The sequence below is a fragment of the Sarcophilus harrisii genome, chromosome 4, assembly GCF_902635505.1.
Source record: "Sarcophilus harrisii chromosome 4, mSarHar1.11, whole genome shotgun sequence".
NCBI classification, from domain to species: domain Eukaryota; kingdom Metazoa; phylum Chordata; class Mammalia; order Dasyuromorphia; family Dasyuridae; genus Sarcophilus; species Sarcophilus harrisii.
The window spans coordinates 195,787,120-195,810,634 of NC_045429.1; the positions used below are offsets into that span (position 1 = coordinate 195,787,120).

At 34.0% G+C, this 23,515-nt stretch overlaps 1 protein-coding gene across 2 annotated transcripts in view; it reads left to right on the plus strand.

The window, feature by feature from the left end:
• ATG5 (autophagy related 5) overlaps positions 1-23,515 on the plus strand; it is a 124,583-nt gene that overhangs the window by 7,023 nt on the left and 94,045 nt on the right. For both annotated transcript variants that reach the window (XM_003769327.4, XM_031964467.1), the window contains exon 3: positions 2,823-2,950. In XM_003769327.4, coding sequence (XP_003769375.1) covers positions 2,823-2,950 — 128 coding nt within the window. The remainder of the gene's footprint in view (positions 1-2,822; positions 2,951-23,515) is intronic.

Below are 23,515 nucleotides of genomic sequence, written 5' to 3' on the forward strand. Positions count from 1 at the left end.
CCAATTATGGCTCCTATGTAATTGAATTCTTTCTTTTGAACTGCTCACACTATTTTTTCTTTGATCTGCAAGCACTGGATTTTGCTCCTAGAAGTTTTTATTTGGGGGATTTCAGGCAGTGACTGCTAGATCCTTTCTGTATCCATTTGGTTCTAAGAAGTCTGGGAAGTTTTCTTTTAAGATCTATTGAAATGTAACTTGTAGGCTTTTTGGTCATGGTTTTCCAAAAATCCAATGGCAATTTTTTTTTTTCCATTCTTCACTTTTTTTTTTTTTTTCCCTCATGCACTTTTATTTAAATTATAAAAACATTTTTAGCTCCCTCTACAAAAAACAAAACATCTTGCTTTATCTCATCCAAGAATTCTAGTTGATTCTGTCCCCAAGCTTTTTTTTTTTTTTCCTTTGAAGCTTTCCTTATTTTGTAGTCATTGTCTTCTGGGATTATGTCTTAAGTATTTCTTTCACCATAATACCTTTCTATAGGGGATTCCTTTAAAAATTGTTCTTTAGTCCAGTTTCTTTCCTGACTAGGTTAAGGCCAGGTCATGTGTATTTTTGTAGGAAACGTCTAGGCTTAACTGGTAGCTTTCTTGGGGTGTTGAGTATCACGTTATTTCCAGCTCAGCTTGCAATCTACAAGGTTTCAATGCTTCCAGAGTATTCTGGTCCAGAGCAAAATATGATTGTTGTTGTTCTTTGGTCTGAATTCTTCTAAGTTCTTGTTCTGGGCTTTGGTCTAAGCAGCAGTGAACTGAAGCTCTACTAAGTCATTATTGCCATCTGGGAATTGGACTCCAGCCAGCCTTTTTAGAATTATGTTTATTCTTCATCATATGTCTGTATTCTAGTCTAATTGGTCTTTTGTCTCAATATCCCATCTCTACTCTTTATAATTTTGTACAAGTTTCCATACTAGGAATACCCTCCCTATACATTTCTGTATTTTAGAATCCCAAGTTACCCTTAAATCTTTGCTTAAAAAGGTAAATCAGTGGGAAAGTTTGAGTCTGGAGAATAATAAACAGTTTTACAGAAGCAGAGGAAAGAATGTCAAGCAGGTGGTAGTGTTCTACCATGTTAAATGCTGAGGATTTGTGGAGGAGGATGAGAACTGAGAAAGGGGCATTGGATTTAGCAATTTAGTTACTTGGGACCTTGGAGATTGTAGTTTCAGGGATGAGAACAAGAAGATGTATTCTAGAATTTTAAGGAGATGATTTATATTAAGTACTTTACAATCTTATAAATAGTCTCTCCCCAATATTAGTTTTCCATTGGGCAGTGATCCTAGAAATAATGTTTCCAAAGATTTTAGTCTCTTTTACCCCTTCCTGGCAGAAATGCTGAAGAGAAAGGAAATGATAATTTGAAAGACTCAGGAGTTTTGATCAACAATGATCAAACATTATTACAGAGGAACGATGGTGAAGAATGTTATCCACAGCCATAATATGGACTATACATTCGTAATGAAGCACATTTCTGGACATGGCCAGTGTGGGAATTTGTATTGCTTGACTATACATACAGTTTTATTAGTTTTCTTTGGGGAGGGGTTAAGGAGTAGGAAAGTGTGATAGAAAAAATAAATGCTTGAAAATAATAATATTAAAAACAAAACCTATGAATTTTAATTAAAACTTAGAAAAATTGATTATTTATTTGCTTGTTTATTATCTAATGAGATGCATGGTTTCATGATAATTAACAGTGTACCAAAATTCGGTGAACTCAATATGAAGTCATGCAACAAAAGGACCCGTTGCATAGTAAAAAATGCTTGTGTGTGTGTGTGTGTATTTCTAAAAATTGAGAAAAGGGAAGGAAGACATCTCAATCCTCTCTTCTTTCACATTCTTGCCGCTAAAGTTTTTATCCTATGCAGCAATCCCAAATGCTTATATTAAGGATTTTTCCCTAATATAGCCCAGTGAGCCCTATTACAGGCTAGACTTGTAGAGTTTCTTAATAAGAATAGAATCATTAGTCACTAGTAGTTGCCTGTGACAAATTATAAATGGGTTGCTGGGTAGCCTAAGAGAATAACAAGATCTTCATCTGTGACTTTAATTTTGTCTTTGCTTCCTTGATCCTAGTTATCGCCAAACTCTACTAGTACTTTCTCAGTTTTCACTAAGGGGATTGAATTGATTATGTCATTTACTTTTGTTGGCTAGACTGTTTTAGTAGTCTTTCTGCCTCTTGTATCTTTACCTTTTAAATTGCTCTGCATACAATTGCTAATATAATTTTTAAAAATATTGTTTTTATGATGTCATTTCTCAAATGAATCCATTAACTATTGCTTATTCAAAGTTTATTATTAGTTTTCAATTTCTAGGTCTGGATTTTAAGTCCCTACTATTTTTTGCCTGCTTCACAATTCCTTAGTCTTTTGGATATTTTTGGTATTTATTTTACATGCTCAACCATACTTAAATTCAGGGACATATATCTTATCTCCCTATTTTTCCAATGACATCTGTATATGACATAGAGTGGACATTTGATAAATTTTGTGGATTTGTTAACAGAGCATTGCCTGATTCTATCTTCACTGTTGCACAAATATTTTCTATAGATAATTTCTGTAGTGTCTAAAGTGCAAATTTAATTAATTATTTATAACTCAGAAATCTTAAAATGTTTATTTAATACAATAGTTTTTTATTATCTGCAAATAACAATTGTAGATTTATTTGAAATTAGATTAAAAAGTAAAGTGGAATGATTTTTCTTTTAATAATTCAAAGACCTATTTAGTGCCTTTTTAAAAAAAAATAAGTAAATAAATACAGTTCTAAAAATTTTCATTTCAGTTGCTTTTACCAAGAGTAAGTTATTTGCCGTTGGTTACTGACAAAGTGAAAAAGCATTTTCAGAAGGTTATGAGACAAGAAGATATTAGTGAGATATGGTTTGAATATGAAGGCACACCACTGAAATGGTGAGTGAATTTCTTTAAATTTTATGATATATCTTTTATTTTTATAAAAAAACAGGAGAGAAAAAGATTGTTACTAATCTATCATGTATTTAAAAATTAAATATTATTAAACATCTTAGCATTATTTAAAATGAAATAGATCCCATTTCTTTTAGAATATGTGGTTAAATAAGCAGGTAAATAAAATCTTAAGATGTAATTTTGATTGGAAATAAAATTTTATTTGTGCTTATATTTATGTGTCATTGTGGTATATTGGAAAGAAAGATGATCTTACAAAGACATAGTTTCAGGTTTTACCTCTGATGTATACTGATAAATCCTTTTATATCTGAGCATTCCAGGCTTTATAAGACTGTAATTACATAGGAGTTTTTCAGTATGCATTTGTAAAAGTTCCTGAAAGCTTCCTAGACCAATTAAATCAATGTCCATTTCATCCTCAAACCCCAAATCCATGTTTATATGACACTTATAGGGGTAATTTGTGCTAATAGTTTTTCTGTGGGTCTAGGTAAAATTCCATTAGAGTAAAATCATTAGGAATAAGATTCCTGTTTGATATTTTCATATTGATTAAATCTAAGATAAAATTTATCTTGACCATAAGATACTGAAAAATATAACTGCCCTAGAAAAGAACACAGTTTTGGATTGATATCAATATTTAGCTACTATTATGTTTTGGATTCTATTTCTAATATAAAATTTACTTGTTTCTCCCAAATATAATAATAATTTGGTTTTTAAAAAACTATTCTTAGTGAAAAACCATATGTTCATTGACACCTGATAGCATGTCAGCGATAATTCTGTCCATCAAGAATTATGTAAGTCAGAGAGTTTCTTTAACAAGATATTATCATTTTCTCTATTAGTTGATATATGAAAGAAACATGAAGGTGCAATGCAAAGAACAATGTACTTAAGAGCCAAAAAAATGAAAATTCTAGGGAGAGAGAAAGGAAGATGGGAGAAATAAAGGTCTTGCTTCTGTTCTTGATCTAAATGCCATAGTAGTTCTTTTCCTTTGATGGAAGCAGTCTCTGTTACCTTCCTGAAACAGGTCTTGCTATTCAGGGTTGTGTATGTCTTAAGCCTTTTAACATATAGAATAGTGATGTTTACTTTCCTAGTCTGCTTTATAGTTCACTGTATTCTGGTGGAAAGGGAATGAATACCTGGCATTTAGAAGTTTGGCCAAGTTTTACAAATCTCCATTCTCTCAGGGCTTATAAAGTTATAAAGTTATAAACTTAAGTTTATTTATTAAGTTTAAACTTATAAAGTTCATTAAGCAACTGCCTTCTTTCTGAGACTCATTTCAATTACAGTTTAAAAATCAAAATTAGTTAACACGCATAAGGAACATTATAAGATAAACATAAAGAGAACATAGAAATTAGGGAAGAAAAATGATCAAGAAGAACACCTGCACAGAAATCAAGGATGATAAAACTTAATCATAGATGATTCATTTGGGCATTCTGAAGGTCATTGCTAACCTTCAGAAAGAATAGCATCCAGATTGGAAGGAGTCAGAGAATAAATGGGTGGTGATGAAGTGAAGGCAATAAGTATAGGCAAGCCTTTTTATAGAGTTGCCATTTGAACAAAGAATGGTTAGATACTATTTTTGAACAGGAGGGTATAAAGGTTGAAAGAAGAACTTTTAAAAAATAAAGGAGATTTGAGCCTGTTTGGAGGAAGGAAAATAACATTAGTAAGAAGAGACTAAAAATGTTTGGTGCAAATTGGATGATTGATAGAGCTGGGTAGGCAAGTGGTGATTGTGAAGAGAAGAGTCTAGGAGAAGAAGTTCACTTTAGTAAGGAAAAATATAACTTTTTTCTCCAGAAAAATGATAAATGAGTTTTGGCATTAGAAGGTACACATGCCTGCTACGACATATATAGGACCTATATGAGTACTGCTAATAAACACTTTACACAAATGAAAATAGATCCAAATAATTGGAGAATTTATTGCCCATGGGTAGATGAAGTTGATGTAATTATATTATATAAATTGATTTGCTTATTCAATTTTGTATGAATTAGAGTACCAAAGGATTAGTCTGTATAGCTTAGAAATTTTATCAGTTCATCTAGAGAAGCAAAAGTCAAGAATGTGAAGGGAATTAATGAAAATAGGTGGGAAGAGTGGCCTAGAAAAGCAAGATTTCAAACTATACCAGAAAGCAGTGATTTTCAAAATAATTTGATACTGGTTAACATAGAGCTTGATCATTGGAACAGAATAATTACACAACATACAGAAGCAAATAAGCACAGTAGCCTAATGTTTGAGAAACCCAGATATCCCAGCTTTGGGGGCAGAAACTCATTGTTTAGCAAAACTGTTGGGAAACTGGAAAGCAGTTTGGCAGAAACCAAGTATAGAAAAACATTTCACACTGTATACCAAGATAAGTTTTAGCGTAGAATAAGAGAATGGTTGAATAATTAGAGAATAATTAGGAACAAGAGCCACACTATTTGTAGTATGAAAAAAAATGCTCTAGATAATAAGAGAAATGCAAATTAAAAACTTTGAGATTCTACTTCACACCCATTAGATTGATAAAGTTGATTTAAAAAGAGGAAAGGAGAAATGCTCAGGGCCTGTGGAAAAACATACAATTAATACATTGTTGGTGGAGCTGTTCCAGCCATTCTGGAAATCATTTTGCTCATAAAGTTAACAAAATGTGCATACTTTTGATCCAGTGATATCTGTTACTAGGTGTATATCCCAAAGAGATCAAACAAAGGGGAAAAAAGCTACCTGTGCAAAAAATGTTTAAAGCAGTTCTTTTTGTGGCAGCAAAAAACATTGAGGAGTGTCCATAAAATTGGAAAATGGCTAAACAAATGTATGTGATAGAATACTTTTGTGCTGTAAAAAACGGGAGGGATTTCAGAGAAACTTGGGAAGACATGTATGAACTGATCAGAAAAAAAGTGACCAGAACCAGGAGGAATAATTCATATAATAACAATGATACTGTAACAAACAACTTTGAAAGATTTGGGAACTCTGATGAACATAAAGACTAACTATAGTTCCAGGACTCATCTTGAAATGTGCTGCCCCGCTCCTCAGAAAGAGCTGGTGTATTCAGTATTATTGAAACATTTTCTAGGATGTAGCCAATGCAGAAATTTGGTTTGCTTGACTATACTTGTTTATAATAGGAGTTTGCTTTTCTTGCTTTCTCTGTGGAAAAGAGTTGGAAGTGGGAGGGAGAAAATTTGAGTCTTACTCTAAAAATAAAAAAAAAAAATTTAAAAAGAGACACTAGATTGAAAATATATGTAGGAAATAACAGTACAAACCATAATTTAGCAGACCATAAGCTGTTAGAGCCCAGAAAAATGCCTGTGAACTGTTTCCTGAAATTGGCCCTCATGTTGCTTTTTTGTTATATAAAATAATAAGTGGCAATTTAAAGAATTTTTAGGAACTAAATCTCAGTTTACTTTTATATATAAGATTGTTCATTTCTGTCTAGAGTGCAATTTGGTCATTGTATTTCAAGAAAGATATGAAGTTGGACATAGAACTGCTGTTCATTGACAATAAGAGTAGGAAATTGAAGAGGAAAAGATAGGATACGTACAATAAGTCTAGGAAATGCAATTGAAACCAGATTGTGAAGATTTTTTTTCTATTCTGTCATTTTAATTTATTTTTAATAGCATTTTATTTTTCCAAATACATGTAAAGATGGTTTTCAACATTCACCTTTTCAAAATCTTGTGTTCCAAATTTTTCTCCCTTTCCTTTCCCATTCTCCCTTCCTAAGGCAGCAAGCAATCCAATATAGGTTAAACATGTACAATCCTTCTAAACATATTTAGATTGTGAAGATATTAAAATGCCAAACTGAGGAATTTGTACTTTATCCTATAGGCAATAGATTCTTGAGAAGGGGAATGGTATGTTCAGACTTATTTAGGAAGAATTTTTGGACAATTGTTTGGAGGATAAATTAGAGAAGAGACCTGAAGCTAGGAATTAAGTTAAAAGGTTACTATAATAGTTTAAATAAAAAGAGCTTATGAGGAACTGAACTAGAGCAGTAGCTGTCTAAGTGGAAATGGATGTGAATAGTGTTATGGAGGTAAAATTGAAAAGAACTAACAACTGATTAGCTATGTGGGATGAAGGACAAAGCGGAGTCAGGGATGATTTAGACATGAATCTGGATGATTTGAAAGATAGTTATCTTCACAACAAAAAGGTAAATTGAAGGAGGTCTGGGTTGGGGGTGAAGGGGGGCAGTCCTGAGGGGACAAAAGGGAAGGAAGAGAGAGGAAGAAATGAGGATAAGTTTTGTTTTTGCCACATGTTGATTGTAACATTCTTGTGAGTCATCATTCAGTTGCCAGTGGATTGGAGCTTCAGACAGTAGGTGAGACCTGAGGGTAGTAATCTCACAGAGGTTGAGTCTGGGAAATTTAACAGGTTTTCTAAGAAAAAAAAGAGAAGTGGACCCAGGGCTTAGCCTTGGGTACTACTGATAATTAGGGAGTTAGTTATAGATGTTGATCTAGCAACAGAGGCTGAAAAGAAAAAACCAAACTGATAGGAATAGAACTATAAAGAAGAGGAGAAACAATTTAGGTAAAGGGAGGTGAATACAGTGTCTTAGGTTGCAGAGAGAATGATCCAGGCTGTGTAACCATCGATAGATTCATAGAGACAGAGAGAGACCATGACAAAGACAGAAATACTGTTTCTATTTTTTTTGTTGTGCCAGTATTTATAGCTTGAGATACGTTGTTGTTCAGTCTTTTACAGTTGTGTCCAACTCTTCTTGATCTCTTTTGGGATTTTCTTGGCAAAGATACTGGAGTGGTTTGTCATTTTACAGATGAGGAATAGAACCAAACAGGGTCACATAGCTTGCAAGTGTTAGAAGCCAGATTTGAATTTAGGAACATGAGTCTTCCTAACTCCAGGCCTGGCATCTGTCCACTGTACCACCTAACTGCCCCCAGCTGTCCCAGTTTGGGACAAATAAAAGGAAACTAATGTTAGACTTAATAAGTGCTTTTTTTGTGTGTTATATTACACAGAAGCTAGTAATTTTCTGGAATTAATTTACTCAAGATGTGGTAATGGCTATAGTTTGCAAAAGATTTACATATATTATATATCTACAAACCATGAATTTGTTATTAAAGAAAATGGGTTTTTGCCAAGTTCTTAACCATTGAGGTTGACATCAAGGACGATATATTGCCTTTACTGTGTTAGAGACAGAATACTTAACTACTTGAATATTTGACCTAGAATGGCTTTTATGTCCCTGATTACAAATATCATAGATATTTGAACTAATTTTTAGTAGGCAGCAGGGATTGAAGATGGAGAAATAGAAAAAAAAAATACTAGTGGTGGTTTGTTCTTTGAAAATAGACATTGGATGAAACATTAACAACTAGGTCTATAATTGTTAATCAGTGATATAGAGAGTAGTATTTGATGGATGTGTCCCACTTTTTGTGTGCTTTTTTTCCCCTGCTTAATTAGTAGTTTAAGACGAAAGAAAATTAAAAGTATGAGGTGAAAAAATAAGAGTAGAGGGAAGTAAGAATTGGGGAAGTTAAGACTGAAGGGTTTACATAACAGAAAGCTGTTCTTAACGTGTCTCTATATATGTATGTTTATTTTATATAAATATATTTTAGCTGTAAGTAAAATATTTCAAATTATTTTGGTGTGTGGATCTGGTAACAGACTATGTTTCAATAAGGACAAATTAAGCTAAATTCAGAGAGACACATTTTCATCTTATAAAGTGATTGATTTTTTTGCTACTTGAGAAAGTAACATTAAAATACAATACTATTAAAAACAAAAAAATTAAAATTAAAAATTTTTAAAAATACAATACTATTGTAGTTTGCAGTAGTGGAAGGAATACTCACATCCACTAAAATTATCCTTGCTATAAGGAAAAAAATGCTAAATTTTAAATCATTATAAGAACATATATGTATATTAGGGCACTCCAAATCATGGTTGGCTGGTAAATTTGGAAATTGATCCAAATGACAGAAGAGATAATAGGTTGCCAGTCCACACCCAGATGACATATCAACAAATACCCCCTTCTTTTGGCAATTTCACTGTTTTCAATGTAATAAAAAGTAGATTTTTCCCTATACAAAAGACCCTATTTTAATAATAATTTTCACATTTATAGAGCACTTTTCATGCAACCACTTTGTGAAATTGGTGGTACACTACCTCAATGGAATTCTAAGTCTTATATGTTTTTCTGCTATACCGTGCTGCCTCTTCTGTAACACATTAAGTCAATCTCTGCATTAACTGACTACTAAACTAGAATTTTATCTCAATTGATCATTTTCTTCTAAGAAATGTAGTATGTGCATTCAATAATTACTGATTTATTTATCACTTAAAAGTTTACAAATATACCTATCTTTCTGATGGTTTGTCTCCTCCCGTATGTATTATAGTTGGTCTCATGTCTTTCATATATCACAGGAAAGTGGCTTTGACTGAAAGATATAGTTCTTCTATGTATCATTAGCATTTAACCCCTTCTTAAAACCATCTCTAAAAGTCTTCTTTTTAGTAAGCTATAAAGAGATAAGCACATCTGATATCTTTATTTTATTTCTGATTAGCCATGAAGAAGACAATAATTATCATCATTTTATATGTAAACATCTTTAAAATTAATTATTTCCTTATAGCAAAAAAAAAAAAAGTTTTATAGACCTTCAGACCTTTTTTTTCTTTAGATTTTTCTCCCCCTTCCAACTGCAGGTGATTTAAATTTTATTTAGCTGAATTTTGCAAAGGACTACCCTTCATCTCAGAATTTAGGAACTCAGCTAGGAATTTCCCCTCAGATAAGTGCTCAACAAATCCCTCTTAATCCAAAAAATGATTAACTGTTTGGGCACATGACACCCATTTCTCTTTTTCCTCTAGAAAGGGAAGTAGGTTGTCTTGCAACAAACATGGGGGAGGAAGGGAATTTTTTTCTTAGTCATTGCCAGTAAGATTCTTGCCAGAGTTCTCCTTTATAGGCTGATCCTTCACCTGGAAGATGATCATCTACCTGAGAGCAAGTATGGCTTCAGAAAGGGCTGAGGAACAATCAATACGGTTTTTGCTGAACTGCCAGGAATAGATCGGAGGCCTGTACAAAATGTTTGTGGATCTGACCAAGGCCTTTGATACTGCAAAATTTGGTTGCTCAGATAAATTTGTTAATATTTTATGTCAGTTCTATGATGGCATATTTGTATGGGTTCGGTATAATGGACAATTCTCTTGCACTTTCCTAGTCACCAGTGGAGTGAGATGGGGCTTTATACTTGCTCCCATATTTTTCAGAATGATGTTTTCAGGGGTGTTGTCAGATGCTTTTTAACAACAAATGGCATTATGATCACCTACCATATTGATTCAACTTGAATTATTCAACTTGAAAAACTACAAGCCGAGACTAAAGTAGAGAGAGAGTTAGTGGGTGACTTTTTTTGTTTGTAAGTGATTGTGCATTCATTGTGCACACTAAGACTGGGATGCAACAGAATACAGAGCGATTCTTTGTTGCTTATGCTCATTTTGGCTTGACAACACCAAGATAATAGAAGTTTTCTAATTATCTAACCTCATCCATACCACTCATAGCTGGAGCCATCAGTTATGGCAAATAAAGAAATTTCAAATGCTGTCAGAAGTTCACTTACCTTGGCAATATACTTTCCAGGGATGTATACATAGAAGATGTGGTTGACATACACATTGCCACCACTAGCTCAGTATTTGGGAGGCTCTGAAGGAAAGTGTGAGAGAAAAGAGGTATTAGGCTGCCTCAAAATTGAAGGTCGACAAAACCATTGTGCTGACCTTATTGTTATATGCCTCTGAAACCTGGACATATACCAGCACTATGTCAGGAAAATGGATTGATTCCATTTAAATTGTCTTAGGATCACCTGACAAGGTGTATAGGAAACAGGTCCTTTCTTGAGCTGAACTTGCCAAGCATTCAGACTGTCCTGTAAAGTTACAGCTATGAGCTGGATGTGTTGTTTGAATATCAAATGAACATTTGGCCAAAAGACTTATTTTGTGGAGAACTTACATGGAGGTCAGAAGCAATGATACAAGGATACTATCAGTGTCTCTGAAGAACTTTGGAATCAGAGACATGGAAGACACTGGCGCAGGATCATTCAGCCGGGCATACTCGCATTATAAAAGGCATTGTCCACTATAATTGAAGCAAAATTGAAGCATTTCAAAAGAAACCTGAACTGCACAAATTTAGATATATCTCCACTCGAAAATGTTTGTGTGGTCTATTTGTTTCCAACCTGTGGTAGAGACTTCCAAGATCTTATTGGTCTGATCAGCCACAGTTGGATACACTCTACCTTTTACCCCAAAATAGTGATGTCATTTTAATACTCTTTCAGCATGAAGGACAACAACCAACCAAGCAACTTGAAAGGTTTCACTTTAAGAGAGAAGCTTGCCCAAATGCAATGTAAATGAAAATATTTACCTTTAGCTTAAACTTTAATCTAAAAAAGTTTTAGAGTTTTTTGTTTTGTTTGGTTTTGGTTTTGGTTTTGGGTTTTTTTTTTTTTTTTTTTTTTTTTTTTTTTGTAATCTATAAAGATTTTAGGTTTATCATTTTAATGGGGGCAGGGAGGATTATTCAGTCAAGTAGTCACCATTAGGACTGAAGTATCCATATAACATGATCCCCAGAAAGGAATAGCAGAAGTGTTGAAGGAATGGAGAGAGGTGAGTGTAAGTAATTGAGAAGTAAGGCCAGTTAATTCTTTCCCATCATTACAGTTAAAGTGCTCCCTGACTGCAGATTATAAACTTCAGTTTGGAAAAGGGAATTAGTTTTGTGAATGGAGCAGTCTTTCTAGAGAAGAGATTCCCTATTCTCTCCTTTTTCCTTTCCCTCTTTATTCATATAAGGCTGAAAACATTTTTCAAACTGAAGTAATGAGTAATCATATTAATGCTAATTTTCATCTAAGGATGGTGAAAAATATAAATCTGCCCTTTATATAAGAGTGCTTAAAAGATCATTTTTAATTAATTTGGTTTTTCATTTTTAAAATCATTTTGGACAAAGTTTGCATGTCCTATATAAAGAAAATTTCTGTCTCCTACTTTTCTCTCAGTCCACGTTCTTTACCCCTTCTTTCTCTTACTTTGTACAAACAAAACTAATGCAAACAAGATTAGAAGGAAAGTGACAAACTGGGAAAACATCTTCACAGGTAAAGGTTCTGATAAAGGCCTCATTTTCAAAATATATAGAGAATTGACTCTAATTTATAAGAAATCAAGCCATTTTCCAATTGATAAATAGTCAAAGGATATGAACAGACAATTTTCAGATGATGAAATTGAAACTATTACCACTCATATGAAAGTGTTCCAAATCACTTGATCAGAGAAATGCAAATTAAGACAACTCTGAGATACCACTATACACACCTATCAGATTGGCTAAGATGACAGGAAAAAATAATGATGAACATTGGAGGGGATGCGGGAAAACTGGGACACTGATGCATTGTTGGTGGAGTTGTGAACGAATCCAGCCATTCTGGAAAGCAATCTGGAATTATGCCCAAAAAGTTATGAAACTGTGCATACCCTTTGATCCAGCAGTGCTACTACTGGGCTTATACCCCAAAGAGATACTAAAGAAGGGAAAGGGCCCTGTATGTGCCAAAATGTTTGTGGCAACCCTTTTTTGTAGTGGCTGGAAACTGGAAAATGAATGGATGCTCATCAATTGGAGAATGGTTGGGTAAATTGTGGCATATGAATGTTATGGAATATTATTGTTCTGTAAGAAATGACCAGCAGGACGAATACAGAGAGGATTGGCGAGACTTACATGAACTGATGATAAGTGAAATGAGCAGAACCAGGAGATCATTATATACATCACCAATAATACTGTATGAGGATGTATTCTGATGGAAGTGGATTTCTTTGACAAAGAGACCTAACTCAGCTTCAGTTGATCAATGATGGACAGAAGAAGCTACACGCAAAGAAAGAACACTGGGAAATGAATGTAAACTGCTTGCATTTTTGTTTTTCTTCCCAGGTTATTTTTACCTTCTGAATCCAATTCTCCCTGTGCAACAAGAGAACTGTTTGGTTCTGCACACATATATTGTATCTAGGATATACTGCGACATATTCAACATACATAGGACTGCTTGTCTTCTAGGGGAGGGGGTGGAGGGAGAGAGGGGAAAAATCAAAACAGAAGTGAGTGCAAGGGATAATGTTGTAAAAAATACCCTGGTATGGGTTCTGTTGATAAAAAGTTATTATTTAAAAAAAAAAAAAAAAAGCCCTTTAGAAAGATGAGAAAACCCTCTCAATCCTTTAAAAAAAAAAATCAAAAAGTTTAAAACATAAAGGGGTAGAAATTTTAGACATTTTGAATCTCTTAAGTATGACAACAGTAGTTGATTGTTTTGTTACTCAGTTTTTGTTATTCCCTGCCCTAAGATGTGATTCAGAAAATAGATGTTCCTAATTCATGAAATACTTTTTCTGTAATTTGTAGTATAATACCATGAATTTCATTGAATGCAGTGAATATCTAGTACATTTTTCATTCTGTTTCTATTTAAGGCAATATGATCTTCCACTATTTGAAGTGTCATGGAGCAGAATGATAAAACTTGTTATTTCTGTCGCAGGAAGATTATAAGGAAGCAGATTTTGGCATTGGAGGGTAGAGAATAACTTCTAATATTTCAAGCTGCTCACAAAGAGAATGGTTTATATCTGGAGGTTTGGGAAAAGTTGTAAAAGCTCTAATAAGCACAGAATTAGAAATTTTTTAAGTTGGTTAACAATTTGAGAGTTTGGTCTATAGGTACCTCTCAGTGATTACAGGCAAATTGCTGCTCTGTTATTAAGTTGCATTTGGATGTTGGGGTTGGTTGATTGACTTTTCCATTTGCTTTTAATTTGGCTTTTTAGTTTTTTAACCAGCAGGGGGTGCCCCAGTATTGCATTTTATTAGGTTATATTCCTAGGTTTGGAATGACATATCTTCCTTCTCAATAAGTTTATAGTGAATTTTTTGAAAATGTTTATATCATTTAATTTATACTTACTTCTGAAAAGTCGACCTAGTAAAAAAAAAAACCTGACAAATAAGTATTGGGCATTTTAGGCCATAAAGCAAAAAATGTCATAAAGGACTCCTTTATTGTTATTTAAAAATAAATGCTTCCTAGCAGAGAATAGACTTTTCATCTCATTCCTCTTATCACAGTGGAATAATTGGAAGATAATTTTTACTTATGTCAGAAAGACCTCTTAGTATAAATATAGAAATGAAAAATCTTTAATTGCTTAAAGAAAATGAGGATAATAATAGCTAGCATTTACTCATTGTTTTGAGATGCACATATTCCTTTAAAATATCTCCTTTTATCTTTACAACAACTCTGAGAAGTAGATGTTATTATTTATATGCATTTTACACATGAAAAAACTGGGGCAGAAACCCAAGTGACTTGCTCATGGGTATGTAGCTAATGTCTGAGACCAGTTTTCAAACTGCAGTCTTCCTATCTCCAAGTCCTATGGTAGATGTGAAGTTTAGATAAGTATATTCTTGTTCTTATGAAACTGTGTTCTCTAATAGATATAAGATACTGTTAGTAGAGAGAAAGATAAGGATATGAGAGATAATGTAGTGACAGAATATGCAATATTGGAATATATATATAATGGAGGGATGTAAAGGCAGTGTTGACACCTAGGTGATAAATCTAGTGCATTGAATGGATTATTGTCCCCTTGGTATAGTGAAATTGCATAGAATAGTGGGTTTAAGGAGAGAGTGTATGTTTTTTATTTGTTTTTGCTAACATATTAGACATTTTGAATTTGGGTAGTAAGTGACAGATGTTCAGCAAGCATTTTCTTTCATTGGCAATTCAGACGAGTTCAGGAGAGAACTGTAGATTTGTAAATAAATTCCATACATTACTTTCATTCAGTAAACAAAAGATTTTTAGGTGCTGAATACAAAAAGAAATAATACAAGCCTAGTAGATGTAAAGGGAATACAAAAAGGCAGAGGAAGATAATCAGTTCTGTTTAGGGCATATTGAGTCCCCTATTTTGATATAAAATATCAATTGCCTACAATTCAAGATGTCTGAGAAGCAGTTGGAGATGCAAAGCTGGAGATTAGCAGAGAGGTTAGGGTAGGATAGGTAGTTTTGCGAATGATAATTAAATCCATAGGCACTGATGAGATCACAAACATGATAGATGGATGGACAGAGAGGTGGACAGACAGGCAGGCCTTTGGAGGTTAGAGCAGGATAGGTAGATTTGTGGATCATCAGCATAGAGATGGTAATTAATTAAATCCATGGAAGAAGATGTGATCACCAAATGAAATAGTAGAGAGAGAAAAGAAATGTCTTCAGATAAAGGGTGTGTGACTGGATGAAAAACCAGTGATGGAGACTGAGAAGGAGCAGTCAGATAGGTAGGAGAACCAGGGGAGAGTGGTATCCTCCCAGAAGAGATTTATCAAGAAGAGAATAATCAACAGTGCAGGATTGAGGATTGAGAAAAGGCTTTGGGGTCATTCTCCAATTGATAAATGGTCAAAGGATATGCAGACAATTCTCAGATGAAGAAATTGAAACTATTTCTAGTCATATGAAAAGATGCTCCAAGTCATTATTAATCAGAGAAATGCAAATTAAGACAACTCTAAGACACCACTACACACCTGTCAGATTGGCTAGAATGACAGGGAAAGATAATGTGGAATGTTGGAGGGGATGTGGGAAAACTGGGACACTGATACATTGTTGGTGGAGTTGTGAATACATCCAACCATTCTGGAGAGCAATTTGGAACTATGCTCAAAAAGTTATCAAACTGTGCATCCCCTTTGATCCAACAGTGTTACTACTGGGCTTATATCCCAAAGAGATCATAAAGAAGGGAAAGGGACCTGTATGTGCACGAATGTTTGTGGCAGCCCTATTTGTAGTGGCTAGAAACTGAAAAATGAGTGGATGCCTATCAGTTGGAGAATGGCTGACTAAATTGTGGTATATGAATATTATGGAATATTATTGTTCTGTAAGAAATGACCAACAGGAAGATTTCAGAAAGGCCTGGAGAGACTTACATGAACTGATGCTGAGTGAAACAAGCAGGGCCAAGAGATCATTATATACTTCAACAACAATACTATACAGTGACCAATTCTGATGGACCTGGCCATCCTCAGCAATGAGATCAACCAAATCATTTCCAATGGAGCAGTAATGAACTGAACCAGCTACGCCCAGCAAAAGAACTCTGGGAGATGACTAAGAACCATTACATTGAATTCCCAATCCCCATATTTTTGCCCACCTGCATTTTTTTTTTCCTTCACAGGCTAATTGTACAATATTTCAGAGTCTGATTCTTTTTGTACAGCAAAATAACGGTTTGGTCATGTATACTTATTGTGTATCTAATTTATATTTCAATATATTTAACATCTACTGGTCATCTTGCCATCTGGGGGAGGGGATGGGGAAAAGAGGGGAAAAATTGGAACAAGTGGTTTGGCAATTGTCAATGCTGTAAAGTTACACGTACATATAACCTGTAAATAAAAGGCTATTAATAAAAGAAAAGAAAGAAAAAGAGAAAAGGCTTTTGGGTTTGATAATCATTTGTAACTTTAGAGATCATTTCAGTGGAATAATGAGATTGGAATTCAAATTTTTAAGGGGTTAAGAAGATAGTGAGAGGAGAGAAAGTGAAAGCATCTTGTCATCAGCCTTTTCAAGGAGTTTAGCCACAAGGGGAAAAGAGATAAAGGATAATTAGCAGGCCTGGAAGCATCAAATGAAAGGGGGGGGTTTTGTTTGTTTGTTTTAATATATATACTTTTTTATTATGCTTTTTATTTAAAAGATATCTGTATGGGTAATTTTAAAGCATTGACAATTGCAAAACCTTTTGTTCCAATTTTTCTCCTCCTTACCCCTAATCCCTCCCCCAGATGGCAGGTAGACCAATACATGTTAAATATCTTAAAGTATATGTTAAATACAATATATCTATACATATCCATACACTTATTTTGCTGCACAAGAAGAATCGGACTTAGAAATAATGTACAATTTAACTTGTGAAGGAAATAAAAAATGCAGGCGGACAAAAACAGAGGGATTGGAAATACTATGTAGTAGTTCACACTCATTTCCCAGAGTTCTTTCACTGGATGTAGCTGGTTCTATTCATTATTAAACAAATGGAACTGATTTGGTTCATTTCGTTGAAGAGAGCCACGTCCATCAGAATTGATCATCATATAGTATTGTTGTTGAAATATATGATGATCTCCTGGTCCTGCTCCTTTTATTCAGCATCAGTTCATGTAAGTCTCTCCAGCCCTTTCTGAAATCATCCTGCTGGTCATTTCTTACAAAACAATAATATTCCATAACATCCATAAACCACAATGTATTCAGCCATTCTCCAATTGATGGGCATGCATCCAGTTTCCATTACAAAGAAGGCTTCCACAAACATTTTTGCACATACAGGTACCTTTCCCTTCTTTAAAATCTCTTTGGGATATAAGCCCAGTAGTAACACTGCTGGATCAAAGGGTATGAACAATTTGATAGCTTTTTGAGGATAGTTCCAAATTGCTCTCCAGAATGACTGGATGTATTCACAATTTCACCAACAATGATCAGTGTTCTACTTTTCCCACATCCCCTCCAACATTCATCACCATTTTTTCCTCATGTTAGCCAATCTGACAGATGTGTAGTGGTATCTCAGAGTTGTCTTAATTTGCATTTCTCTGATTACTAATGACTTGGAGCATCTTTTCATATAGCTAGAAATAGTTTCAGTTTCTTTATCTGAAAATTGTCTGTTCATATCCTTTGACCATTTATCAATTGGAGAATGGCTTGATTTCTTATAAATTAGAGTCAATTCTCTATATATTTTAGAAATGAGACCTTTATCAGAACCTTTGACTGAAAATGTTTTCCCAGTTTATTGTTTTCCTTCTAATCTTGTCTGCATTAGTTTTGTTTGTACAAAAGTTTTTCAATTTGATATAATCAAAATTTTCTATTTTGTGATCAATAATGATCTCTAGTTCTTCTTTGGTCATAAATTCCTTCCTCCTCCACAGGTCTGAGAGGTAAACTATCCTATGTTCTTCTAATTTATGTATAATCTCATTCTTTATGCCTAAATCAGGGACCCGTTTTGATCTTATTCTTAGTTTATGGTGTTAAGTGTGGGTCCATGCCTAGTTTCTGCCATACTAATTTCCAATTTTCCCAGCAGTTTTTGTCAAACAGTGAATGCTTATCCCAAAAGTTGGGGTCTTTGGGTTTGTCAAACACTAGATTATTAAAGTTATCAACTATTTGTCCTGTGAACCTCACCTATTCCATTGATCAACTAGTCTATTTCTTAGCCAATACCAAATGGTTTTGGTAACTGCTGCTTTATAATATAGTTTTAGATCTGGTACAGCTAGGCCACCTTCATTTTTTTTTTTTTTTTTTTTTTAGTTTCCTTGAAAGTCTTGACCTTTTGTTCTTCTAGAATTTTATTGTTATTTTTTCTCGGTCATTAAAATATTTTGGGGGGAGTCTGATTGGTATAGCACTAGTTTAGGTAGTATTGTCATCTTTATTATATTTGCTTGACCTATCCAAGAGCACTTAATATTTTTCCAGTTGGTTAGATCTGACTTTATTTGTGTGGAAAGTGTTTTGTAGTTTTGCTCATATAGGTCCCTGACTTTCCCTTGGCATATAGATTTCCAAATATTTTACACTATTGGCAGTTACTTTAAATGGAATTTCTCTTTGTATCTCTAACTGTTGGATTTTCTTAGTGGTATATAAGAATGCTGATGACTTATGTGGGTTTATTTTGTATCATGCAACTTTGCTAAAGGTGTGGATTCAAATGAAGGTTTTTTGAAGATGAGAAAGACATGGACATGTTTGCAAGCAATGATGAAGGGTCCAGCAGTTAAAGATTGAGAATAAGTGATGGAGTAGGGCTAATAGAGTATGCAATCTAGAGGAGAGGGGATAGAAAAGGATCAACTCAATTCAGGTGGGATAAATGACAGAGAATATAGTGATACAAGGCATATGATTGATGTGAAATGGGGAAGAGTAGAGAAGTTTCTACTCCTACTTCTTTTCTACTTCAGAGTTAGAAGTATTTTAAAATTTTTCTTTTCTGTAGAGTAAAAGTCAAAAGTTCTTAATTAAAAGAGTGAAGGAAGGGAGGGCCATAGGATTTTTGATAGGCGATGGAAAGGTTTAGAAGAGCTGTTTTGGAGAGTTGGATAATGAGTTGATTACATGAACTAAGATTGCCTAGTAGCCAGTAAGTAAGTAGTAAAGAACAGTTGTGCAATTTTCATCACTTTTCTTCATTAGTATATAGAAGCAAAGGCAAAAAAAATTGTGTCTGAGCAAAGTGACATCTAGATGGCACAGTGGATAGAGTTGCCAGACCTGTTGTCTGGAAAACTCATTTTCCTGAGTTCAAATCCAGCCTCAGCTGCTTCATTAGATAGGTGATAGGGGGAAGTTCCTTAACCTTGTTTGCCTCAGTTTTCTCATTTATAAAGTGAGCTGGAGAAGGAAATGGCAAACCACTGCCAAGAAAACCCAAAACAGGGTAAGAAACAGTTGAATACAACTAAAAAATGACTGAACGACAACTGGAGCAAAGGCAATGAATGATAGGAGTGATGCAGGGCCAAGGCTTGGCAGGACTGCTTTGCTTATCCATGTTTCCTTCAGAACATTTTTCTCTTCTCTTTGTTTTATAAAATGGCCTTGTTGTGTTTGACATCACTATTATTATCTCCCTGGCTTGCTGCTTCTACATTTCCCTTCGTTTCTCTTTTCAGACCCTCAAAATAGAATCATCCCATATTCCAGGGGCCTTGGTTTTTCTTATTTAACTTTCTCAATATCCTTTGAAAACATGAAATTTCTTAAAGGGTCACATTTCTTTTCCCCTTATTTCAGAATTACATAATCATGTAGCAACTTCCAATGCTTAAAATTAATTTGCCTTTCTAGATTTATCTGGATTCTTGTGCTTGGACTTACAAACTCTTACTCACCTCTGTTAATTTGCTTAAAAATCTATTGTGTGGTAGATCAGTGGAATAAGTTAGATACACATAACACAATAATCATTGATTATAGTAATCTGTTGTTTGATAAACCCAAAGACTCCAACTTCTGGAATAAGAGTTCACTATGTGAATGATATTTATAAGCAAATTAGAAGAGCAAAGGATAGTTTGCTGATCAAATCTTTGGAGAAGGGAGGAATTTATAGCCAAAAAAAGACTAGAGAAGTTATGAAAAGCAAAATGAATAATTTTGATTACTGTAAATTAAAAAGGTTTTGCACAAACAAAACTATGCAACCTTGGAAGGGAAGTAGAAAGCTGGAAAAAAAAATTTTTATAATCAGTGTTTCTCATAAAGGCTTTATTTCTAAAATACATAGAAAACTGGCTCAAATTTATAAAAATACAACACGTTTTCAAAATATATGAAGACAATTTTCAGATGAAGAAATTAAAACTATCTATAGTCACATGAAAAAATGCTCTAAATCACTATTGATTAAAGAAATGCAAATTAAAACAGCACTGCATCTCATACCTATCAAACTGGCTAAGATGACAGAAGAAGGTAATGATAATGTTGGAGGGAGTGTGAGAAAACTGGGAAACTAATGCCTTGTTGGTGGAGTTGTGAACTGATCCAACCATTCTGGAGAGGAGTTTGGTACTCTGTCCAAAGAGCTATCAAATTGTGCATACTCTTTGACCCAGTAGTGCCATTACTAGATGTGTACCTCAAAGGAAACATAAAAGAAGGGAAAAGACCCATGTGTGGCAAAACGTTTGTATAGCCCCTTTTGTGGTGGCAAGAAATTGGAAAATCAATAGATGCCCATTATTTGAGGAATGGCTGAATAAGATGCTGCTGCTGCTAGTTTTCAGGTATGATTTCTTGAAATGAAAATGCCCAGCTATATAATAATATAATAATAATAAATCATTTTTTTCTAATTGTGGTTTTTCAAGAAGTCCAATTATTCTTAAATTCTCTTTGACCTATTTTTTTATTATAGCTTTTTATTTACAAGATAGATGCATGGGTAATTTTTCAGCATTGACAATTGCAAAACCTTTTGTTCCAACTTCTTCCCTCCTTCCCCCCATCCCCTCCCCCAGATGGCTGGTTGACCAATACATGTTAAATATGTTGAAGTATAAGTTAAATACAATATATGTATACATGTCCAAATAGTTATTTTGCTGTACAAAAAGAATCAGACTTTGAAATAGTGTACAATTAGCCTGTGAAGGAAATCAAAAATGCAGGTGGACAAAAATAGAGGGATTGGGAATTCTATGTAATGGTTCATAGTCATCTCCCAGAGTTCTTTCGCTGGGTGTAGCTGGTTCAATTCATTACTGCTGTATTGGAACTGATTTGGTTCATCTCATTGTTGAAGAGGACCAGGTCCATCAGAATTGATCATCATATAGTATTGTTGTTGAAGTATATGATGATCTCCTGGTCCTGCTCATTTCACTCAGAATCAGTTTATGTAATTCTCTCCAGGCCTTTCTGAAATCATCCTGCTGGTCATTTCTTACAGAACAATAACATTCCATAATATTCATATACCACAATTTAGTCAGCCATTCTCCAATTGATGGGCATCCACTCAGTTTCCAGTTTCTGGCCACTACAAAGAGGGCTGCCACAAACATTCTTGCACATACAGGTCCCTTTCCCTTCTTTAAGATCTCTTTGGGATATAAGCCCAGTAGTAACACTACTGGATCAAAGGGTATGCACAGTTTGATAACTTTTTGAGCATAGTTCCAAATCTCTCTTCAGAATGGCAGGATGTATTCACAATTCCACCAACAATGTATCAGTGTCCCAGTTTTCCCACATCCCCTCCAACCTTTGTCATTATCTTTTCCTGGCAGTCTAGCCAATTTGACAGGTGTTTAGTAGTATCTCAGAGTTGTCTTAATTTGAATTTCTCTGATTAATAATGACTTGGAGCATCTTTTTATATGGCTAGAAATAGTTTCAATTTCTTTGTCTGAGAATTATCTGTTCATATCCTTTGACCATTTATCAATTGGAGAATGGCTTGATTTCTTATAAATTAGAGTCTTTGACCTATTTTTGAGGTCAGTTGTTTTTGGTGTAATATATCTTAAAATTTACTAATTTTTCAGTCTTTTGAATTTATCATATTTTTCTCTTACATAATCATTGGCTTCTCTTTGGTTCTTTATAAGTTTCTGGTATTACATTTCTTGGATAAATTATTCGACACTCATCTTTGTAAGATTTTGAGTTCTAAATTTTTGTCTTTTCTCTCTTCCTCAAGACAGCAAGCAATCTGATATAGGTCATACATATATAATCATATTAAACATATTTCCACATTAGACATATTGTGAAGGAAGAATCAGAATAGAAGGGGAAAACCAAGAAAGAAAAAAACAACCAAAATAGTGAAAATAGTTTACTTTAATCTGCATTTAGACTCCATAGTTATTTCTCTGAATATGGATAGCATTTTCCGTCATGAGCCTTTTAGAATTGTCTTAGATCAATGTATTGCTAAGAACAGTCTATCAAAATTGATCATTGCACCATATTGCTGTTACTATGTACAATGTTCTGGTTCTACTCACTTCACTCAGTATCAGTTTGTGGAAGTATTTTTAGGTTTTTCTGAAATCTGCCTACTATCATTTCTTATATAACAACAGTATTCCATTATATTCATATACCACAATTTAATCAACGAATGCCCAATTGATGGGCGTCCCCTCAATTTCCAATTCTTTGCCACCATAAAAGAGCTGTTATAAACATTTTTTGTGCATATGGGTCCTTTTTCCTTTTTTATGGGATATAGACCTAGTAGTCATATTGCTGAATTAAGGGGTATTGTATTACTTTTAAGGATGTGGAAAAGCTTTTTGGTAATATTATTGAAGAACTCATGGTGGTGATGATGATGACTTCATGAAATTCTTGGTAGAAGAGGCATCTAAGATAGATAGCAAATTGGAAATTTCCAAAAGAGGTATTGTGGGTGAGTAGAAAGGACAGGGTGTTTGGAGTCAGAATAATGATAGAAAAGTAGAGAAAGTCTTTAGTAAGCACTTACTTTGTACCAGTCACTGTGCCAAGCTCTGATTATACAAATACAAGGCAGTTAGTCCCTGACCTCAAGGAATTTGCATTCAAATAGAAGATATAATAAAACTGAAAAGGAGTTGGGGAAAGGTACAGAAATAATGTGGAAAATCATGGGCTGAGCTGCATTTGAACTATGCATGACTAGCTTGGATGCTTCCTCATATTCACATCCTTGGGAGGAAATTACCAATTGAAA